This window comes from Montipora capricornis, unplaced genomic scaffold (assembly GCF_036669925.1).
Source record: "Montipora capricornis isolate CH-2021 unplaced genomic scaffold, ASM3666992v2 scaffold_437, whole genome shotgun sequence".
Taxonomy (NCBI): domain Eukaryota; kingdom Metazoa; phylum Cnidaria; class Anthozoa; order Scleractinia; family Acroporidae; genus Montipora; species Montipora capricornis.
This window is the reverse complement of record NW_027180170.1, coordinates 15,555-32,500: the sequence shown is the minus strand read 5'-3', so window position 1 is coordinate 32,500 and position 16,946 is coordinate 15,555. Positions and strand designations below refer to the sequence as shown.

The following is a 16,946-nucleotide window of genomic DNA, read 5'->3' as shown; positions in this document are numbered from 1 at the left end:
GGTCAGTTACGCCTTGTGAAGGTGAGTTACGCGTTGTGAAGGTGAGTAATACTTTATGAAGGAGAGTTACGCTTTGCAACAGTGAGATACACTTTGTGAAGGTCAGTTACGCCTTGCGACGGTGAGTTCCACTTTGTGAAGGTGAGTTACGCGTTGTGATGATGTGTTACGCCTTGCCACTATGTGTTACCCCTTGTGATTATGGGTTATACATCGTGCGTGTTTCGTCAATTAATGTAACTGTGGATAAGGGCTGCTTGAAGGCGTTAAAGAGCAGAAAATCTCACGATAAATAACTCAACTGTATTTCGAGACTGCTGCATAAATTCAGTCACCTGACTAACGTGCGTGCATTGACCCTCACGGATTACTGATATCTCACTGGCTCAATGATCAACAATAATCAACAGTAACCTGCTGTGGTGTTGTGAGACAACTCATAATTTTAATTTCTATTTTGTCAAATGGATGTGGTATTTTAAGTTCCGTTAAGTCTTTATGCACGACTGTTGCGATAAGAAAAAGTTCTGTCTCATGATCTCATCACTGTTATGTATCAATAGTGCATATAACCCAGTGCCCTATACGTCTTCATCTCATCTTTAGAGCGTTCGTACACATCCAGTCATAGGATTCATCGGCCATATTGCACAATATGATCGATGTGACAAGCATCGACAAGCACAAATTTATATTTAAAGGGATGTTTTGTTCACATTGCCGTCATGTTCACTGAATTCGTCACCTTAATTTCGTAGACCTTATTAAACTTTCCAGAGTCAAGACATGCATGCGAGACTTTCCTGGCTGCTATTATAGCTTTGTCTTGTTTTCTTTGTCCCACAATTCTTAGATGGGACTCTTCATCTGAATGAAAAATGAAACAACACGATAAAGTCGCCTCGTCCAGGTGTGTAGAGAGACCTGAGAAGTACCGCTGTTGGAGACCAAAGGTTTGACGAAGTGGGCCGAAGTAATTTTCAAAGTTAAGTGATCAAGTGTGTTGGTGGGTATACCCATGTGTACGGAAGTCACGACCAGTTTAAAGCGGAGAACAGAGTAAAAGTCATAAGCGATCGTGTGACTCCAAGAAACAACCAAGAAACTAAAAACAAGGAAGCCAGAAACTTAATGTGGAACGACGTGGCAACAATGGATTAGCACTTTGCTTACATCCAAGCGTAGGTTTTCCATTCACTTGAGACTTTCGCTTGAACTTTCTTGAATGCATACAAAACGAAATGTTGCAAATTATACTTCATATAATGGCGCATATTTCATTTTAATTAATGCTATCACTCGCTGTTTGCTGTTCAATTGTTAAAAAGGATCTTCATTGAAAATTCAAACACTTTGAGGTTAAAAAGTTTTGTTCCATGTATTTCGATCTCATTTATATGTGAATGCTATATTCTAATGCCAATACAGCACAGAAAGAACCTTAACCTAGCAAGATTTACATTGGGTACAACACTGGGTTAGCCGATTTGGTATATTAATCTCGTTCAAAGGATGCCAGTAATTCTAAAACATTGTGACAATTCTTTCGGGCTCTGACCTTTGGCCCAATGTTTAACTGCAAGGGAGGATTAATTTCGAAATGTTTTGACAATGGCGAATACGATTAGTATGAAACACGTTTAACTAGGCCAAAAGACCATGTAAGGTCTTTCGCTATAGCCAGTGCAGCAGCACCTGAGACACCGATTTTATTGTAAGACAAATTCAGGGTAGTCAGCGTTAAATTGATTTCCACTGCTTTAGCCAGTGCAGCAGCACCTGAGTCGCCGATGCCATTGGAATGCAAATCCAACTCTGTCAGCGTTGAATTGATTTCCACTGCTTTAGCCAGTGCAGCAGCACCTGAGTCGCCGATGCCATTGGAATGCAAATCCAACTCTGTCAGCGTTGAATTGATTTCCACTGCTTTAGCCAGTGCAGCAGCACCTGAGACACCGATTACATTGTCAGACAAATTCAAGGTTGTCAGCGTTGAATTGATTTCCACTGCTTTAGCCAGTGCAGCAGCACCTGAGACACCGATTTCATTGTAAGACAAATTCAAGGTTGTCAGCGTTGAATTGATTTCCACTGCTTCAGCCAGTGCAGCAGCACCTGAGTCACCGATTCCATTGGAACACAAATCCAACTCTGTCAGCGTTGAATTGATTTCCACTGCTTCAGCCGGTGCAGTAGCACCTGAGACACTGATTTCATTGTAAGACAAATTCAAGGTTGTCAGCGTTGAATTGATTTCCACTGCTTTAGCCAGTGCAGCCGCACCTGAGTCACCAATTCCATTGGAACACAAATCCAACTCCGTCAGCGTTGAATTGATTTCCACTGCTTTAGCCAGTGCAGCAGCACCTGAGACACCGATTTCGTTGTAAGACAAATTCAAGGTTGTCAGCGTTGAATTGATTTCCACTGCTTTAGCCAGTGCAGCGGCACCTGAGTCACCGATTCCATTGGAACACAAATCCAACTCTGTCAGTGTTGAATTGATTTCCACTGCCTTAGCCAGTGCTGCAGCACCTGAGACACCGATTTCATTGTAAGACAAATTCAAGGTTGTCAGCCTTGAATTAATTTCCACTGCTTTAGCCAGTGCAGTAGCACCTGAGTCTCCAATTCTATTGGAACGGAAATCCAACTTTGTCAGCGTTGAATTGGTTTCCACTACTTTAGCCAGTGCAGCAGCACCTGAGTCATGGATGGTATTGAATAGCAAATCCAACTCTGTCAGCGTTGAATTGATTTCTACTGCTTTAGCCAGTGCAGCAGCACCTGAGACACCGATTTCATTGTAAGACAAATTCAAGGTTGTCAGCGTTGAATTGATTTCCACTGCTTTAGCCAGTGCAGCAGCACCTGAGTCACCGATTTTAGTGGAAGACAAACACAACTTTGTCAGCATTGAATTGATTTCCACTGCTTTAGCCAGTGCGGCAGCACCTGAGTCACCGATTACATTGTCAGACAAATTCAAGGTTGTCAGCGTTGAATTGATTTCCACTGCTTTAGCCAGTGCAGCAGCACCTGAGACACCGATTACATTGTCAGACAAACTCAAGGTTGTCAGCGTTGAATTGATTTCCACTGCTTCAGCCATTGCAGCAGCACCTGAGTCGCCGATTCCATTGTATTTCAAAGTCAACTCTGTCACCGTTGAGTTTGCTGCCATTGCGTGAGCCAGTATAGCAGCGCTACTGTCACCTATCTGCTGCTTACCTGAAATACGCTGAATTTCAAGAAGCGAACCAAGAGAGCCCGCCAATTTTTTTCCAAAGGTACCCTGTTCTTTTTCACTTTCCTTAATACAATTCAATGCAGTCCATAGGTAGTCATCACTTTCCTCCTTATTTGATTGGTTAATTTGACCTGCTATACTTGTCATAAGTGCCATGGCTTTTGTCTCGCACTGTTGAGCCAAGATACCACAGGTAAACATAAGCACCTGTTCAAAGTCCTTAAAATATCTTGTGTCACCAACTAAACCATCAGGACTAAGTTCCCCATCGACAAGCTGGAAACTGAGATAAAATGCAGCGAAGAACTCCTGGAAGCTCTTGTGTAGAAACCCATAGCAACGGCTCGGCCTTCGTTTGCTGCGTCCAGGCTGAACCGACAGAAATCCCAATTCAGGTATTAAGTTGCTGGTACGATTTCGGAATGCACTGTCGTCGAAATACATCTCATCCTTGAGCAAGCCATTCAACGCTATACAACCAAGATACTTTAATTCAGCGTGATATAATTGTGTTAGGTGTTTGTCCACTTTTGGTAATTCTTTCTTTCTCCTATACCTTCTCAGCACACACTGCACTATTTCGAAGTAAAGCAGAGTTCTACCATTAGGCAAATCTCCTTGGAAGTCATCGCAAAAGAGGCAAAGAAGTGCTGTATTTAATGGATTTGCAGTTAGTCCGCTAAGGCTTGCGTCTGTGCCCAGCTTGTCCAAGAGCTTTGCCGCCAGATGCCCCTCGGTTTTGAAATATCTCGAGATAAAATCAAATGCAGCGTCTTCGGTAAATCCTTCGACCTCTAGCAGGGTGTCACAGCATTCCCGTACTTTCATCCCAGCTTCGTGGCGAGCTGTAACCAATAAGTAACATTTTGGAAGCATTCTCCCTTGAACGATTTCTTTATAGACGGGTAAATAATCGCTTGGCAACTCATCCAATCCGTCAAGTACCAGCAAAACCTTTGACTGATAGTTCTGAACAAACGTGAAAAACTTCTCCTTTTGTTCCTCCTTCATGTCTCGTGGTAGAAGCTGGTCATCGATAGCCTCCCATACGTCAGAGTTAATGTCTCTACATTTCAACAACAGCAACACTTGGACATCAGGAAACGAATCTTCAGCTTTACAGTTCTTCGCCCAGTTGTAAGCCACCTTGTTACAATAGGTTGTCTTTCCCATGCCTGGCTGTCCTTCAATCAAAACTCTTTTGGGTTGTGAACATTCCTCGTGTGGTTTGAAGATTTCCAACATGTTGACAATGGAATCAGTCTTTACCCCTCGTTCTTTTTTCCTGCTGACCATTTTGAGCCTGGTAAAAACGTTGTCAAGATGGAATCCAAACTCTTCGCACCACGGGAATGGCGCAAGCCATCCTTCACGGTTTTTGTACAGTTGTCGAATAACGTCGATAAAGTCAGCCGCTGGCCCATAAGCATCTGAAAGAGAGAAAGTCATTACTTGCACATAAAAACACCGTTGTTCTCCCTACCTTGAATGTTTGAGAATGATACTTACACCTTAGTTGTCTTAAGGTCGACTGTACTTTTAATTGATAGTGAAATATGTGAGTCATATATAAATTGAACTTCGGGTTGTGCCGACTCTAAGTGCGAATGACCATCGCAGTAAGTTCGGCAGTTGCAAAGGAAGCCTAAAAAGAATTCCACCCCTGAACTGGACTTGATTTCATAAGTATGCGATTGTCCTACGCTGCTCTATCATCTGATCTCTCAAGCCATATGGAAGTGAGTGCATTGCACGTTCATGCTTTAGTCATGTATCTCCGATGGCTGAGATGGTAGAGCATTGCAGCGCAATGGCACGGTCATAGGCCCGAATTCCGTTGAGACCTGAATTCTTTTAAGCTCTTCTTTGCTTCTTTGCGAGTTGCCCTACAAATCCAATGATCATTTTCGCTTCCAGTCAGTACAAATAATGATGCATTTCAGCATACCACAGAATACTTGGAAGTTAAAAATTATGTCCAAAAATATGCAATTATAACAATTATTCAGACTAGCTGCGAGTTGGTGATGTCATCGTCAATACTTCTCTCATTATAATGCACTACTGTATTGATGACTCAAAAGATGGCAAGTTCCTTTGATTCAGTTTTATCAAGAGCTAAATACCCTCTACCTACAATGAAAGTTGATCTCAGTAAATGCAAAACTGATGACTGTGTACATATTTTAGATACCGTTGTGGGATTTCTAGCAATTTCTGTCAGTCCATCTCATGAATTATGCGATTCTTCAATGTACCTTCAGTCTGTCCAAGTTTAGTATTCGAACTGTCTCCCTGCGACTTCAACTGCTTCAGCATTTCTTTAAACAGTAAAATAAAAGATGAACTAGTGAGCGTTACTTTTTGTGTATTTTGAAACAAATACAAGTCATTTCGCTAACGCCCAGTTCGCTAACAACGGAAGTCGTTTCGCTAACGTATTTGCTTGTTACGCTAACATTTTTGTTTGTTTCAATAACAACTAAAAGTCGTTTCGTTAACTTATTAGGTCAGTTCGCTAATGACTTGCCATTCGTTTAAATTGACATATAGTGCGTAATGTACCTTTCGCGTGACCATGTGCAATATACATAACAAATAAGCATTCAGACTTTGTTCTTCATTTGCACGTTATTTATATGGGGGGAAACCTCCCACTTTACAGTTATGAGAGAAGTAGAGGCCAATTTGTGAAAATTAATTGTAAAGCATATGTATATGGAAAAACCACGTCGGCATCTTGATTATGAATACTCGAACCCAGTGCCAAAGAGCGGCCAAATCAATCTTTAATTTTTACTAATACTAAAAATTAGCTAGTCCTTAAAGTTACTAAGCATATTTTTCTTAAATAAGTCTAGTTGTAAATCATTACAATAATTATTAATGGCTTTAAAATCTAAATATATTTGCAAATCATTGTGCAAGAACTGGTCCATTTAGAGGAGAACACGACTCACGCAAATAGGCAGCATTTATTTTGCGAATTTTGTATTTCTCCCCTGAAACCCAAAAACTTTTTCTAAACATTTCTATAGCATTTGCGCTGTATCCTAGAGAGTTTTTCATTTGAAACTAGCCTTGTGGTGATGCTTGTCAGTCGGGCCTCCCTTTCCAACAGTTCAATGAGTAAGTAGAGTGGCAAACCACTCTGTCCACCAGCGCGTTAATTCAGTGCATTATGCCACCCCTCTATGTCATTATTTGTGCGTATGGGCTGTTTATAAACACTCCAATCCTTGGGCGGGAACACTGCACTCTTGATCCATTGCCGTTTCGCGTAATCAGCCAGGTCTCGGAGGGGCTCCGTCTGGGCCAAACGCCAAAGGACAAGGAACATTGGTTTTTCCTGGCCATCCTTTGCCTTCACTTAACTGACAACTTTTGCGGTTTATTCCAACCTCAGCGGGGTGATTGTGAGAGTTCTTCCCTGGCTGAAAACTGCCATCTCGTTCAGCAACAGAAGCTCTGCATGGATTTTCTTTGGGATGAACTGTACACTGCCAATACGTCGCATAGGATCTCCTAGATTGCAGGTTGAATGTAAATCCAAGGCCGTCTACGAGTCTAGCCTTGCCCCGCTTTGTCCCCTGCTCCACCAACTGGTATGTTACTGAAGAGGCCCCTTGGTCGGCGATAGCATCATGGCCGGCCACTGGTTCCACAACAGAATGTGCTCGATGTAGGGATGGTTCTTCAGGTGGGCCTGGCATATCACTTGTTTCTGAAAACATGGTGACTTCCGCGACGGTCCAGAAATCCTACTTATCCCTGTCTCGCAACGTCGGTGTTGCCACCTGTCGCAGCTGTCACATAAAAGCGTCTCTTGCCGTGAGGTAGCTTCTTCGGGGCAAAAGATGCAATAAAAGCTTTCCATGATTAAGATTATTTCCAGAGAGTTGTCGTCAGATACTTCCAACAAGGTAAGTGGAATGAAATGGACAAATAGCAGAGCGCTTTTATACTGCAATGCTCTTTTCAACAGGTCGAAATCGCAGCAATATGATCGGTAGTTATTAGAAGTGTTCTCTATTCTTTGTTGAGGATGCATATCATTAAGGTGCTGAAACAATATCCTATTGAAGATGAAATAGTCTCACACCCTTTACTGAGAGCCGCGCGAGCGCATCTTATTGTTTTCATGAAAATAATTTCAATGTGAATAAAGGCACGCGTTTGGTTTCAAGTGATTTAGGTGCCCTCGTAATGCTGTAATGCTCATTCTCGACGGATCGAGACTGGTAAGAATTGCAAGTATTCTCTGTCATTTGTAACGGCAACAGAGGCACAGAAGAGAAACCCTTGGAACGAGGTTGTGCTATTTGTTGAGGATGGTAAAAAGTCACCCGAGCGGCGCGAGCTGATTAATGACTGTAATCGATTTGATGTAACAGACTTAAATCGTTCCCTTATGACAGCCGTCTCAATCAAATATTTCGTAATCCCCAGATAAGACTAAAGCAGCCAAATATACTTAGAGCAACCACACACGTTAGCGAATCGACTTCGGTTGTTAGCGAACTGGACATTACCGAAACAACCAAAGATGTTAGCGAATCGACTTCCGTTGTTAGTGAACTGGACGTTAGCGAAACGACTCGTTCGTGAAACGACCTGATACCTTTGAAACCATCAAACCTTTGTCAGGAATAAATGGTTTTCAGGTGCTCAGCGATTGGACATCGAACTACTGAATGTAATACTGCCTTTGGGTCATTTAGCCATGCTCGTATGCTGGAATTGTTACTCGAGAAGCACTAGCGAACGAAGTTTGTTCGTACAAATCGAATTTTGTTTCTCTCATATTTTAATCTTTCTTTTTAAAAGAAAGGTACGGAGAAAATCGTAAGTCTACCTTGCTTAGCAGTTAGTAGGTTGACTGCTAATAGCTTTGACGAGCTATTTCATTCTACGTAATGAAAAATGCACAAAAAGAGCAAAAAGTGTCAAAAACACCCAGTTGATCGTTTGGCTCAGTTAGTTGTGCACCACACAAAGATACTGTTGTCCTTTTGTTTTTATTCAGAAAGCCCATCGGGTGGCATTAGTTTTTTATTGACGTACAGTATGCACGCTTGAGTATGGAGCACATGGAAAAGCTTTTCCTGTTGAATTGTTAATTTGGTTTTCGTTTACGGACTTCAGGAGAATCATAGTTAATAGAAGGGAATGGCTATGAAACCCGACAAATCGTAAGTCCATCTTTATTAGTAATTAGCAGGTTGACTGCTAATGATTCCAACGAGCTACATGTATTTCATTGTACGCAATAAAAAAATGCACAGGCAGTCTTGCAAAATAAGAGCAAGAAGTATAAAAAAAAAACAACTCAGTTAATCATTTGCCTCTGTTAGTTCTGCATCGGACTTCCGCAAAGAAGGTTGTGTGGTCAACTCTGGCTGGGCCAAACACTCAGGGTCTTTAAACAACTGAGGAATTTCTACCTTAGCAATTGGATAGAAGATATTGACGCATTGTCACGCGTCGCACAAATATACTGTTGTCCTATTGTTTCTGTTCAGGAAGCCAATTGGGTGGTATTAGTTTTTGATTGACGTATGCATGCTTGGGTATGGAACACATGAAAAAGGTGTTTGTGTTGAATTGTTAGTTAGGTTTTCGCTTAGGGAATTCAGGAGAATCTGACGAGTTTGGTCCTTAACTTCGGTTCGATTTTTCAGTTAATTTGCCGATCATCGTCATCTAGCGGCCCTAGGGGTCGGGACACACTCAACCACTCTCTGCGACATCATGTGAGTGGTTGAGTAAGAATTAATACCTGCAAATGGTCAAACTTTGCTCCGACCATGTATCACGATCATTGTCCAATAAAAACACTCACATTAACCCACAAAATAAGAACCATTTACATATGGACCTACCTTCCATCTCACAGAGCTTGTCCATCATAGTTTTTGACATTTCTTTGGGAATAAAAGAAACAGCTATTAAGTGACCCTGGGAAAACTTTTTGCAAGAAAAAAAGAAAATGGTTCTTGCTCGACCCCTTCAGTTAAGCTCAGTTAACTCAATAAGTCAATAAAATGCATGAACTCACCATGTGTCTCTTTTAGTGTGTCGTTGTTGCTGCCTTCATCTGTTTGAGACCTCTTCAGGATGTCTTAATAAAATCAAATCAACCAATTGATTAACCAATCAATAAGTACAAATAGGGGTAAAAGGCAAAGTATATACTCTTTAATGAATTACTAAGAACAAAAAGCAAAGAAAGATGAATGAAGGTGACTTGACATGGAACATGCTTATAAAAACAGAGATGGAGACTGCTTCGTCAATAACATGATAATACTGAAGCATTTGCAAGATTACCCCACAGGCCTCTACTTCAACACGCTTGTGCTCCTTTGTTTTAAGATGACAATAGCAGTTGCACTTTTTTGCTTGAAAAAATTCAAGCCCTGAGCTTTGAGCATTACGATCAGTCAAAATTATAAGCGTTTGTATGGGAATTTGCAAACGTGGTTAGGAGTCTAAATAAAGAACATGAATCGAACAAAAATACCTTGCCTTGTATTCTCGATACCTTAGCAATGTTTTTGTGGCATACTTTGGCCATTTCAGCGCTACTCCAGCTTGTAGGTTCGTTGTTTTCTCTCTATATATTTATGTTCAAGGTTGGAAACTCCGATGAAGTAGTCGGAAACACAAGCTGCTGTAAATTCTTCCAAAAAGCTCAAATCGATCCAAAATTCCACTGAGACCAAGGATGATAGTGCTGCTACATATTTCAATCTTTATATCAGACGAACGTTTACGGAAAGGAATTGAAAATCGCCGAAGTGGGCTGACTTTGCTCTTAGCAACATGCTTGGTTCGGACGTTCCGCGCCCGAAACCGTTGACCGGGCCCAAGGTTCAAATTTGATACACACACGGTGGGCGACGAGGCTTTAGTCCCAGTGACGGACAAGAACAGCGTGAGGCCCTTCTCAGGAAGGTACTGAGCTGTCACGCAGATACGGACGAAGCTCAGGGAAATGTTGATGGATTATACAGATGTTTCGGAAACAAAACATAAACATTCAGTTTGTTTTACAGTGTGCCTGTCACTGACATCGTTGCCAACCCGGTGAGTAACAAATTTGAACCTTGGGCCCGGTCGGTAAGGTGTTTTCCAACGGCCGTGCACGGAACTTCGTGGCAAAGCATCGCAGGCAGTCCTCGCTGGAAGGGGGCAGTTAGATTAGCGAGCCGAAATTCCCGCACCGCGGCTGCTTTTCTCCGATAGAGAAAGGCACTAGTTAGAGGAGGATTTTAACGTGCACTGGGCTAAATCTGGAGGCGACCTGAGCGTTCGGTGTCAATTTACGGCTGATTTCCTTCGATGGATTTGCGAGACCGCCGCCAGCAAGTAACCAACCTTGGGGAATAATATATATGAGAGAGAAACGGTAGAATTAAAACTCCCTGGAATCGCGCTGAAACGTCCAGAAATGCTAAGAACATACCATAAATAAGACAAGGAGGCAAGGCGAGAAATTCTGGTGTATTTTTATTTCTATTTTAATGCCCTAAATAACGATCGCTAAACAAACCCTTATAAAATTTATGTAACGCAACAACGATACTCCGTGAGCTTGGGGTACCTATGGTCCCAATAACTCTACCGCGGACCAGTTACAGTTGTCGGATATCAGAAACATGTTACGAAACAATTCTCTTAACGGTTTCCAAGCGAAATGAAAAACACTGCTAGTATAACGCTTCGAATAACACACAAATGGTTCTCTGAAAACTGACTTACGGAATACGATCGAACCTCTTCAGATTACAGGTAAAACTGTAAAGTCCGCCAAATAACAAAACAACATGGCGGGCAAACTCTCACATGGTCCCCGAGCAGCGCAAAACTGGGTACTAAAGACACAAGCTAAACCGCTGATCAAATTCGAACTTACATTATTATATCCATTATTTTTATATATGTATGTTGTTCTCTAATAAAAATACTCACATTATAATCAACTCATAAAATAAGAGCCATTTACATGTATACCACCTACCTTCAAAGTCACTGAACTTGTCCCTCAAATGTTTTGAAATTTCTTTGGGAGCAAAAGAGCAATCATTAAGCGAACCTTCAAATTACTTTAGGCCGACAAAAATTAAGTAATGGTCCGGCTAAAAAGCAGGCAGAAAAACAATAGCCCGCGGCAATAGCGTCGGTTAGTTAAAATGTGCCAACATTTTTAATCAAATTAAGTTCGGCTGTTCCCATTGGTGTAAGCAGCTAAAAGCGCGAAATTTGAATTTCAATGAAAAATGTAATCGACTTGCCGTCTAAAAAATTAGATTCTGTTTCGTAGAACAAATCATTATATCGTCAAGATTCTATGCGCCATTTGATTGGCGCATAGAACAATGCCCAAATTTGGCCGAGAGACAGAGATCAAGGGCATGGGGAAGAAGAAATCCAAAAAAGGCTTTTTTTTCATTTTTTTCTCATCTTTTTTCGACATTTTCCGATATTAGCCAATCAGATGCCTCGATTGGAGTGAAATTAAAAATTAATATTTCGCAGCTTCTAAGTACTTTTGCCGCTGGGCTGCCTGCTTCTTAGCCGGACCATTACTTAATTCAATAAAATGTATCAACTCTTTTAGGGTGTCTTTGCTGCTGCCTTCATCAGTTTCAAGCCTCTTCAGGATGTCTTAATCAAAGCGAAGCAATGGGTGTATTATTTATGACAATCAATTCAATAAAAAAGCAAATTCTAATAAAGGGTATAATTTTCTCTGAGGATTAATTAATGCGAACATTTCTCTCGGTGTTAAGAATCGTCTGAGACTCGTTTATAGCACACAGCTTGCGATCATGCAATATTGTCAATCGCCGCGCGAAACTAATTGATTACGCGTGGAGGAGTCGTCCTAAATTTATGCCAAAATTTCAGTGACTCTCGCACTACATGTATTTGATTATGCATACAGATATGTACACTCTTGTGTTTTAAGATGTAAATTGTGATGGAAATAAACTTTCTTTAAACTGTTACAGTTTTTTCTTGAAATTTCAAGTTCTTTTTGAGTCAATGGACGTAACGACGGAGGTTTTAGGGCATAATACCTCCCGCGGACCATACATGTAGGTGCAAGTATTATCAACTAGACCAAAGAGGATCTCAGGACACAGGATAAGAAAACAAGAAAGCTGTTAACTATTTACCGATCATATCATATGCTGGCAGATGTGGATAGGTTATATTAATTTTCAAAAGACCAGTTAGTGGGAGAGGCTTGTCAACTTTTGAGGACTGTGTTAGCATCGAACTGGAGGCTTATTTGAGTGTGTGTTTGCTAGCAGTGAGATGAAAGAATACTGAATCAAGTCCAGACAAAGCAAAAAGGTACTGTAAGAATGGAAAGGCAGCTAACCCGGTGGAGGAATAGTGCATTGCACAGACAGTTTATCAAGATGATGCAAAAAAGTGAAAGTTCCAAGAGTCATAGGATTGACTAAGGAGAGGTACCCACAAGAAAGAAAGTGAAGGACTCCTTACTGAAGAATAAGATAAGGTGTTACAAACACAACCAGGTCAAGAATAGGAGTGACAATGACGATGTGAAACAAGCACAAAAGGAGTGACAAAGCCACTTACTGGAAACCTTGCCAGAAGTTCAAAAGTTACAAACGCTTAAATTAACTCATGAAATACGAGTCATTTGCATACATGTATCTCCACCTACCTTCCATCTCACTGATTTTGTCCTTCAAATCTTTTGACAATTCTTTAGGAATAAGAAAGACAGTGATTAATTTTTAAGCGAACTTTGAAAGTACAATGTACATGTACATGTACATGTACCTTTGCAGGAAAAAAAAGAAAAAAGTTTTTGCTACATCCCTTATGAGTCAAAAAGTCAATAAAATGTATCAACTCATTATGTGTCTCTTATGTGTGTGTCTTTGCAGCTCCCTTCATCTGTTTCAAGCCTCATCCGGATGTCTTCATCAAATCAAATCAGTGGATCGATTAATCAACCAATTGAATAAAACAGCAATTTTAATAATGGGTAAAATAATATATACGTACACTGAAAAAGGCTGGAAGGAAAGGTACGGTACAGTAACTATGTAATCTCTTCTCCAAGAACTCGAATGTCTCTTAACGATTAAGATAATGAACTGGACTAGAGATGAGAAAAGTTCACGGAAAGAGACTTGACATAGCTTCAATACATGAATTTTGGCAAGACTTTACTTCATTATTTACACGCTCATATGTATTAAGATAAGATTATAGCGGTGATGAGGAATAGACTGTCTTTAAAGTGTTCCTGAGTTCAACGTTTTTTCTTTGAAATTTTGTGTTCTTTTTGTGTCAATGAACTAAATTATGTAAATTTGGTTTTATCAACGGAGTTGATAATGTAAATTGGCCACCGTACAGAGATTCTAAAAGCTGACGTTTCGAGCGTTAGCCCTTCGTCAGAGCGAATCGAGGGATTATGGGTTACGTGTAGTTTTTATAGTAGAGTAGGAGCTACGCTATTGGTGGTAACATGGCAACGTGAAAAATAGGAATATATTAGTTAAATGAAAAGCGTTCGTTAATACCGTGAAGATTAAGGGTGCCGATTTGAAAGATGAATTTTTGTTCCAGATTCTTGCGGCTTTCCGTCGTACCTAGATTTAGGGAAAGGCCGCAGATAGCCATGTGTTTTTGGAGTGGTGAGGCATATTAAAATGGCGAGCTACTTGCTTGGTTTCAGCCTTGTCTTTCTGCTTAACAGCGCGAATGTGTTCGCGGAATCGGTCACCTAGGCGTCTACCTGTCTAACCAATTTATAATTTATTGCAAAACGTACAGATTAAGCAATAAATTACATCTGAGGAGGTACATGTGAAACGATCGGTGATCTTAACAGATCGCTTAGGTCCCGATATCTTGCTAGTGTTAACAATGAAAATACAATTTATGCATCGTGAGCGCGCTCATTTGAAAGACACGGGTTGCTCTTAATTTTTGATCGCGCTTCTAACTAAAAAGTTGCCTACGTTTTTGTCGCGTTTGAATGAAACAAGTGGAGGTTGCGAAAAGATTCTACCAGTCTCGGGATCATTTTGGAGTAATTTAAAATTACTAAGAATGATGCTTTTGACTGCGTGATTATGAGGATGGAAAGTGAGGGTGAATGGAATTCTGTCAATCTTATCTTTTTGTGACGTTTGTAGTGATGACTGTCGATCAAATTGTTGGGCGCGATGATGGCCCGCTTTGACCACAGAGACAGGATAGCCACGTTTTTCGAAGAACTGGCACATCTCCTCTGATTTGCTGGAAAATCGGAGTCATCACTACATAGACGTCGAAGTCTAAGAAATTGAGAATAAGGAATGGAGTTCTTGACATGTGATGGATGTGACGATAAATACAACAAATAACTGTGTGAATCTGTAGGTTTGTAGTGCACACTAGTCAATAGCAAGTTGCCTCTAATAGAAACTTTGATATCTAGAAAAGCCAATGAAGTTTCCGAAATTTCCCAGGTATATTTAAGAGCCGGATGAAAAGAGTTGACGGAGGTTATAAATTGATCGAGTTCTTCTCTGCTGGATGAAATAGCGCCGATGCAGTCGTCGATGTAACGGCCGTAGAGTTCAGGTTTGGGGCCGTTGTACTGACTAAAAAATTGGTGTTCAACATATCCTACAAAAAGATTGGCATAGCTAGGTCCCATTCTTGTGCCCATCGCTACACCATTAATTTGTTTTGTAATAGTTGCCGGAGAATGAAAAACAATTAATCGTTAAAACTAGTTCGGCAAGGCGGAGGAGCGTTTCCGAGCTAGGTTCTTTGACAGTGCGTTGATCGAAAAAGTGTTTTAAGTGCTTGAAGACCTTCGCTATTAGGAATGACTGTGTATAGAGATGTAATGTCCATGGTGAAAATAAGTTTGTCTTGGCCGGAGAAATTGAAATCGCGGAAAATTGTAGTGCGTGTGTACTGTCTTTAATGTATGAGGCAAAGATTTGACGATAGGCGTCATAATCCTGTCCTAAGTAGCTAGAAATGAGTTCGGTGGGGCAACTACAGGCATAAACGATAGGGCGACCTGGGTTGTTGGGTCGATTCAACGCACTGTCAAAGAACCTAGCTCGGAAACGCTCCTCCGCCTTGCCGAACTAGTTTTAACGCTTAATTGTTTTTCATTCGCCGGCAACTATTACAAACAAATTAATGGTGTAGCGATGGGCACAAGAATGGGACCTAGCTATGCCAATCTTTTTGTAGGATATGTTGAACACCAATTTTTTAGTCAGTACAAACGGCCCCAAACCTGAACTCTACGGCCGTTACATCGACGACTGCATCGGTGCTATTTCATCCAGCAGAGAAGAACTCGATCAATTTATCACCTCCGTCAACTCTTTTCATCCGGCTCTTAAATATACCTGGGAAATTTCGAAAACTTCATTGGCTTTTCTAGATATCAAAGTTTCTATTAGAGGCAACGTGCTATGTACTAGTGTGCACTACAAACCTACTGATTCACACAGTTATTTGTTGTATTCATCGTCACATCCATCACATGTCAAGAACTCCATCCCTTATTCTCAATTTCTTAGACTTCGACGTCTATGTAGTGATGACTCCGATTTTTCCAGCAAATCAGAGGAGATGTGCCAGTTCTTCGAAAAAACGTGGCTATCCTGTCTCTGTGGTCAAAGCGGGGCCATCATCGCGCCCAACAATTTTGATCGACAGTCATCCCTACAAACGACACAAAACCATAAGCTTGACAGAATTCCATTCACCCTCACTTTCATTCCTCATAATCACTCAGTCAAAAGCATCATTCTTAGTAATTTTAAATTACTCCAAAATGATCCCGAGACTGTAGTATCTTTTCGCATCCTCGTCTTATTTCATTCAAACGCGACAAATTCGTAGGCAACTTTTTAGTTAGAAGCGCGCTCAAAACTTACGAGCAACCCGGCACTTTCAAATGCGCGCGCTCACGATGCAAAACTTGTATTTTCATTGTTAACACTAGCAAGATCTCGGGACCTAAGCGATCTGTTAAGATCACCGATCGTTTCACATGTACCACAAATGTCATTTATTGCATAACCTGCACGTTATGCAATAAATTATACATTGGTGAGACAGGTAGACGACTAGGTGACCGATTCCGCGATCACATTCGCGATGTTGAGAAGAATGACAAGGATGCATCCAAGACAGTCGCTCGCCATGTTAATCTGCCTAACCACTCCAAAAACACATGGCTATCTGCGGCCTTTCCCTAAATCTAGGTACGACGGAAAGCCGCAAGAATCTGGAACAAAAATTCATCTTTCAAATCGGCACCCTTAATCCTCACGGTATTAACGAACGCTTTTCATTTAACTAATATATTCCTATTTTTCACGTTGCCATGTTACCACCAATAGCGTAGCTCCTACTCTACTATAAAAACTACACGTAACCAATCCCTCCCTCGATTCGCTCTGACGAAGGGCTAACGCTCGAAACGTCAGCTTTTAGAATCTCTGTACGGTGGCCAATTTACATTATCACGCACCGTTGATAAAACCAAATTTAATAATTTAGTCCATTGACACAAAAAGAACACAAAATTTCAAAGAAAAACGTTGAACTCAGGAACACTTTAAAGACAGTCTATTCCTATCACCGCTATAATCTTATCTTAACCATATGAGCGTGTAAA

General features: G+C 40.9%; 1 protein-coding gene across 1 annotated transcript; it reads right to left on the bottom strand.

Moving 5' to 3' along the window:
* Positions 1-1,171: 1,171 nt before the first annotated feature.
* Positions 1,172-12,996, bottom strand: LOC138035917 (NLR family CARD domain-containing protein 3-like). Its single transcript, XM_068882319.1, has 6 exons — positions 12,957-12,996; positions 11,274-11,315; positions 9,309-9,371; positions 9,133-9,174; positions 5,509-5,571; positions 1,172-4,680 (listed from the first exon to the last, which is right to left on the bottom strand). Exons 1-6 carry the CDS (start codon positions 12,961-12,963, stop codon positions 1,625-1,627), a joined length of 3,273 nt encoding a protein of 1,090 aa, XP_068738420.1. The 5' UTR covers positions 12,964-12,996; the 3' UTR covers positions 1,172-1,624.
* Positions 12,997-16,946: the final 3,950 nt, after the last annotated feature.